General features: G+C 32.6%; 1 protein-coding gene across 1 annotated transcript in view; it reads right to left on the bottom strand.

The window, feature by feature from the left end:
• Nucleotides 1-256: 256 nt before the first annotated feature.
• LOC106459439 overlaps nt 257-6,828 on the bottom strand; it is a 98,273-nt gene continuing 91,701 nt past the window's right edge. The window contains exons 10-11 of the mRNA XM_022385938.1: nt 5,448-5,570; nt 257-3,419 (exon numbers count right to left, since the gene is read on the bottom strand). Coding sequence (XP_022241646.1) covers nt 408-3,419; nt 5,448-5,570 — 3,135 coding nt within the window. The 3' untranslated portion in view covers nt 257-407. The remainder of the gene's footprint in view (nt 3,420-5,447; nt 5,571-6,828) is intronic.

Genomic DNA, 6,828 nt, shown 5'->3' with positions numbered 1-6,828 from the left:
TAGGGCTCCATCCAGACAATAATTAGGATCAGGAGATAAACCTGCATGATTGGAAGGCAAGGATGTATCTTTTTTTACAGAATACAGTTGTGTAGATTGATCTTGACCTTGGTCACATTCACAAGTAGAATTTGGCTGTGCTTCACAGTGAGATTTTTCTGCCCATTGTGTGTTGAGAGGCCTTATATTCTGACCTGAATATTGAGAATAACTTTTTGGTGAATAGTTCCCACTTCTTTCAATTTGACTTTGGAAATCAATAAAAGAAGCTGCCTGATTTGGTGGTGATGACTTTCCACTGTGCTTTAAAAATGGCAATATTAGTGAATTATTTTTCTGTTCAGAAGATGAAAAAACCTGTTTTTGCTGCACTTGTGATGACTCCATCAGATTTTGACCATGAGGATTTATAGACGGGTTTCTTTGCATAAGAGTTGATGTTCCTCTTTCTTGGGTGATTGGTGATAAAAGTGAATTTTCAGCTTTAGGATCAGAAGAACAAGGTACTTTCTTGTTTTTTTGTGAAATGGAAAAGGAATGTTTAAGTTATTAGGTTCTGGGAGAGATTCTAGTTTTAATGATAAACTATTTTCTTGCTGTTGTGATATAAAAGGAAGTGACCTTTGGTAGTGTTTTGGATTGAGTGATGATGGGATCTCATTTAAAGTTGGGTGCAATATTGCATTATATGCTTTTGTTAATTTGCAGCCTTCAAGTTTAAGAGGAGAAACCTGTTGAGAAAATTGGAACATTTCTGTTTGTTGTGGTGCACTGTGTTGATGTGAAGTTTCACTGTTGGAAGAAGTAAGAGTTTGGGATTTATACAGTTCTGTGTAAGGTGGGAAAGGATTATTCTGTATACTTTGTAACATTGTTGGACTTAAAACTTTGCTAGAACGAGATTGATCAGGTGATGAAGAGATACTTTTCTGATGTGCACAAGGTTTGATGGATTGATCCACGAGATATTTAGAAGTGCTATCAGGATTAAACTGTTCAAACAATGGAGTTCTTCTTCCCATACAGGGCAATTCGTCCTGAGTTAAAACATGGATTGTTTTAGAAGGGCTTACTTGTTTAGAAGATGCAGAAACACTATTTCTTTGTTCACAAAGTGAAGCAAATTGATGTGAGACATGTAGAGAATTTTCAGGAGAAATCACCTGCTTAAAAGAATGAGGAGACCTTTGTTCCATACAGGGCGATTTCATTAAAATTTGAGCATGATCTGAGGAGTAAACTGTTTGCTTAGGAGAGAAAGATATTTCTTCAGCTGAAGTGAAAGATAATATGGGTGAATTAGGACACAGGTTGAGATTATTAACAGTTTTATCTGGAATTTTCCTCAAATAATGTATTTGGGGTCGTTTTGAGTTTGAGGTTAACTTTAAGGGATGTTCACCTTTAATGTTGGAGTCATGTAAATTATAATAGCTTACAGTCAAAAATTCATCATGGGTAGGAGAGACCTGTGAATTTTTTAAAGATATAGGCTGAGAATTCCTATCATTTAATGGTGTTACAGCTAACTGTTCTTGAAATATTTTGTGGTTCATGGGTAGATGAGAAATATTTGGTGAATAAGTGTACTGTACTGAAGAATTAGAGAGGTTATATGCCTGAGGCAAAACCTGCTTTACTAGTTCATCACTAAGGAAACCCAAACCTTTTTTGTTGTTGTAAACAGGGTGTTTAACCCTTTCAGCGAAGTTTTGGTTCTTAACAAAACTATATGGAAAGGATGAAGTAAAGGTAGAATTAACAGGCATGGTTAAGATCCGTTTTGGACTAGAGTCACAAACTTTAACATGGGAAGAAAGTGAATTTTGTATTGACTGATCATGGGCACTGTTTGGAGGGTTTTTCAGATTTAGCGGTTCTTGTTGAAATGGACAAGGAGTGAAGTGGGTAGAAATAAAATGAGTGCTTTCTGATCCCTGTTTGTTTGGAACTTGGTAGTGGGTAGAGATTACGGGTGGATTGCTGATTTTGGATAATGAACCCTGAATATAATTGGAGGAAGATACTAAATTGTTTATTGCAAGCTGTTTACTTTTAGTTTCTTCCGGTTTAGGGTGGCATAAAACTGAAGAGAATAAACTTGAACAACCATTGTCAAATGTAATGGTATCACTTCCATGAGCAAAAGACATCTGGGAAGAGCTTAATTTAGAGGCAACTTTGGACAAGTCTTCACTAACTACCTGCTCAACTGAATTTTGTAAAGATTGGTTAGTTTTATAATGAGATTTAGAATTCATTTTAGCTGCAGTCACAGAAGGAACAAATTGTTTTGTAGGTGGCTCACAAAAAAGGTTATGTTCATTTTTAAATTTTTCCTCAGTAGTCAAATAGTAATTAACTTCAGGCATAGTTCTCTTTTGTGAAGAGCCACTAGGCAATATTATTTGGTTCTGACATACATCTCCATCCTGTGGTAAACAAAGAAAATAACTGGAATCCTTAAATTTCTTTACATATGAATCCGTAAAGGCTGAACAGATAAGACTAGCAGGATGATCAAAAACTTTCTGCAAGTCTTCTCTCTTTGAATTTACAATTTCGTTTGAAATTTTAGGTTCAGATTTTTTAATTGTATCCATGACTGATGGGTCATAATCCTTCCTTACAGAACCATGTTTGTGACTGTCTATATTCTGCTTTATATTCTGACTCAATATTTCCTTAGCAATGTAATCATTTGGTTTACCTGGTTGAGAACCAGTACTTTTATTAGTAGAAAACGCAGTTTTGACTCTGTTGAAATTCTGAGAGTTTTCAACCTTCAAAGATTTCATTGTGGGGGTGTGACCATTTTCCCTAATATCCCACATAGAATGGTTATCTCTGAACTTTGTACTGGTAGATATATATCGGCCCTTAGGTGCTGAATGTAAAACAACTGAAGTGGCAGGATCAACTAATGATGAGGTGTTATCAGTAAACTTTGTACTGGCAGATATATGTTGGTTCTCAAGTGCTGAATGTAAAACAGATGAAGTGGCAGTGTAAACTAAGGATGAGGTATTATGAGTAAATTGTGTACTGACAGATATATGTTGATTCTCAAGTGCTGAATGTTGGACAGATGAAGTGGCAGTGTTATGAAATGAATTTTTAAAAGACAAATTTGGGATGTTAGTAGCTGATTTAAACAATTGTTTGTCCTTGGCATAATCAACTGGAAATGATACCTTTTCTACATTAACCATTGCTGCCAGTGAATTAAAAACAACACTATCAGACTTCTTTTGTGCTTTTCCACGACTCCTTTTCTTCTCCTTTAATGAAGAAACTGTTGAAGGTTCTGCCTTGCATTTTTTTTTTCTTCCCCTCATCTTGCAAGGTCCTAGTGGATTACTTCTTATCTTCAACTGAACTGGGTATTTTTGAAGAACTTCAACTGATCCATTTTTAACCTAGAGCAAAGGAAACAAAAACAGACACTCACAAAAAATTGTATTAAGAGTGAAATAAAAGAAATATTAAACAATTAAAAACAATACTGCAGTAACATATGTATAAAAATCACTGAAAAATGATTACTCAGAATTTCTCGACAAGTTAATGAAAGTTCTGTAATTATCATTATACGTTAGTTGCAAGCTCTATGAAATAACTTTTTTTTTGTTTTTGCAAAGTTCTCTTTCATTTTGGGTCATAACAGTGATATTAAATTTGTTCTTGTCACCAGAGTTTGGCAGAAACGTGGCTAGTGATATTCTATGGAACTGGTATAAACTAATAAATTTGGCATGCTAAAATGTAGTAATGAACAACAACAACAGTACTTATAAACTATGAGCCTGAATAAAATTTTTAATTTTGATTTTTACATCTAAAAAATATTTAAGCCAAAATAAAAAACAAAACAAACAAAAACAATCTGGGGACAGAACTTAGGGTGAATCTGTGAATACTATTATATTTTTAGGAGAAATTATGACATTAAGAAATTACTTGTGACACAAGACATTTAGATAAGAATAATTGAGCTTTGTTTTTATGTAATTATGAATTAAGTTTGATGATTTTGTTGGTTTCAATAGCTCCTCAAAAAAAAGAAAAAAGAGTAAGTTACATTATTTTTCATGTTCCACTGCAACTAGTTTGTGGATTCTGTTGGTTGATATATTTCTGAGATATGTAGCTTCCCATAAGATATTTTTGTTCACGTTCTACTGTGGCCAAGGTTAGTGGATTCTGTTGGTTGATATATTTCTGAGATATGTAGCTTCCCATAAGATATTTTTGTTCACGTTCTACTGTGGCCAAGGTTAGTGGATTCTGTTGGTTGAAATAATTCGGAGATACGTAGTTCCTATAAAATTACATTTTGTGTTCATCTTCTACTGCACATTCAGTTCAAGGACAAGATTGGTATAAATAATTCTGAGAAGTGTAGCTTCCCAAAAAATGACTAATACAAAAATTACATTAAAATTACACCATTAAGTAATGATGAATACAGTAAACCAGCTGGCTTTGCTACTAAAATAAAATACTTGGATAAAAAACATTCCATTGAGAATTAACCAAATTCCTATGAAAAGTTTTTGCACAGTGTAAACCATGCTGATTTCAATAACTTAATTCCAGCAATGTATAGAAAATATTGATGCTGGCATTGAAAGACAACTTCCATGGTTTTTATGAGGCACAACTTTAATATTACACCTACACTTATAAAAGGTATTTTTCAACTTTCATTCTTAACAGTCATGGTGTGTATGCTCTACTAACTTGCTTGGAATTATTGTAAAATGTACACGCTACGATTTGTTATTGTTGCTTCTCAGGATTTCTGGGTACCTAAATAAATAAGGCTAACTATAATTAACACATAGTATTTAAATGAGAGATGTGTAAATCTGTGTAAATGTGCATATGCATATAAATATATATAAGTGTATGATTGAATGTATATATAAACATATGTGTGTTTAAATATAATTTTATCAAATGTTACGATGAATTAAATACAACTTATCAGCACAAGCCAATGACTTTTTCATTTTACTGATAACCTTTAGTAGATATGGAAATGCTAAAATTCTTTTGGAAAAAAAATACATTTAAATTTTTTATATTGAGAAGATTTTGAAGTATGTGGATTCTGATGTGGCTCGATAATCAGCAGTCTTCTAGGTATAACCTATAGTTATAATGTCGTTCTCAACGAGCTTTTCTAAACTCATTATATAAAAACCAACACCATCAAAATTAAGGAATCTTTCCCAGAAAAATAAGGTTGCTCTGTATTTATTTTCCTAAGTTTGGATACATATACTATGATTATCTGATGTTCATTCAAATATATTACCGTTGCTAGCAATTCTCGTAAAATGCAAAAAATATGTTACGATGTATTTATTTATTTATAAAAAAAATTACTAAAATTGTCAAGATTTCTCAATAAAACAACATAATAAGTTTTAGTTTTTCACCTTCGCAAGTTGTCCTTCCTCACTTCCAAACTCATCTGTGCTGTCCAGTGCATACAGAGGTAGTACATGAAGCTGCTCATCAGGAGGTTTGTCCCACCCTCTGTGTTTAGTCAGTGTAACCAGCTTAAAATACATAGATAAAAAACAAAGTTTACACTGTACTTTTCCATAAATTATTGGACTTGACGTTTTTTTCCAATTACAATTTTCCAAACAAACACACACACACATATATGTATACAGTGCATCCATAAATTATTGAACCATTTTATTAATTGAATATAATAAAAACTACATAAAATAAACAATTGCAATTTGTGGTATAATGGAAGCCAGTGGTATTGTTAGTACACATCCACACCATTCGCGACTTGTACCACGTCCAGGTGATAATCAGTTTCCACCCATGTACGTGCCAGCATTTACAGATTAATTGTTGCAACTTCATTGGTTATTCAGACATGCAACATAATTGTATCTGATAACTCAGTCTTACAGACAATGTTCTTCACATATTACCATCTAAGCTATGGGAAAAAACTTCATACATCACAAATTCACATGCTGTAGACCACAACAGTTTATCTCACGTGGTTCCTACTCTATTCAATTAAGTACAATAATTTATGGACACTTTGAGTCAACATCAAGAGATGTGAAAACAATCTTTCTAAATTGTTCTGAGTAACACAGATTTGGATTTTACAAAAAAGTAGTAATGTGAATAGTGAGAGATTATTTGGTTTTCTAATAAAGCAGTTAAAAACATATTTCATCTTTTATTTTGGCTGTGGTTATAGAAAATAGTTTTACAGCAGGATTAAGTCTAGGCTATAAAAAGTGAGCTTGCCATTTGAAGAACTAAATGGATAATTTAAATTTCTGGAATAGCAAAAAAAGCAACTGTTGAAATGCATATTACAACCAAAAAAAAATCAGAGAAACCAGTGTCTTAATAATTCAAAATCACTAAAGAATGGTTCCAGTTTGGGAATTTCAAATAAGGTATGGTAATTATTCATGCATAACTTTTTATTTTCAAATCACTCACATTACTAGAAACAAAAGATATCAGATTTGAAATCATTGGATTATAGCCCAACTGTGCTACTCATAATGATTTTGTATACTTTCTAATTGATTTCATAACTGAAGTTAATAGCAATGTAAAACAGGAAGTGTATGGGTTTATATGCTTGGCATACAATAACTAAAGTTCAACATACCACTGTCAGATATAATTTCTTTAAAATCTCATTCTTATACTTACAGATTTTGATCAGACAGTGGAATTAATTCAGAATGTGGATAAAATATGTATACTATTAATAACAAAGTCCTCCATTCTCACTTAAAGCGTATCAAACTCTGTCTCTGTACT

This window comes from Limulus polyphemus, unplaced genomic scaffold (genome assembly GCF_000517525.1).
Source record: "Limulus polyphemus unplaced genomic scaffold, Limulus_polyphemus-2.1.2 Scaffold608, whole genome shotgun sequence".
NCBI lineage: Eukaryota > Metazoa > Arthropoda > Merostomata > Xiphosura > Limulidae > Limulus > Limulus polyphemus.
The sequence above is the reverse complement of the archived record's forward strand: the minus strand, read 5'-3'. Positions and strand labels throughout refer to the sequence as shown.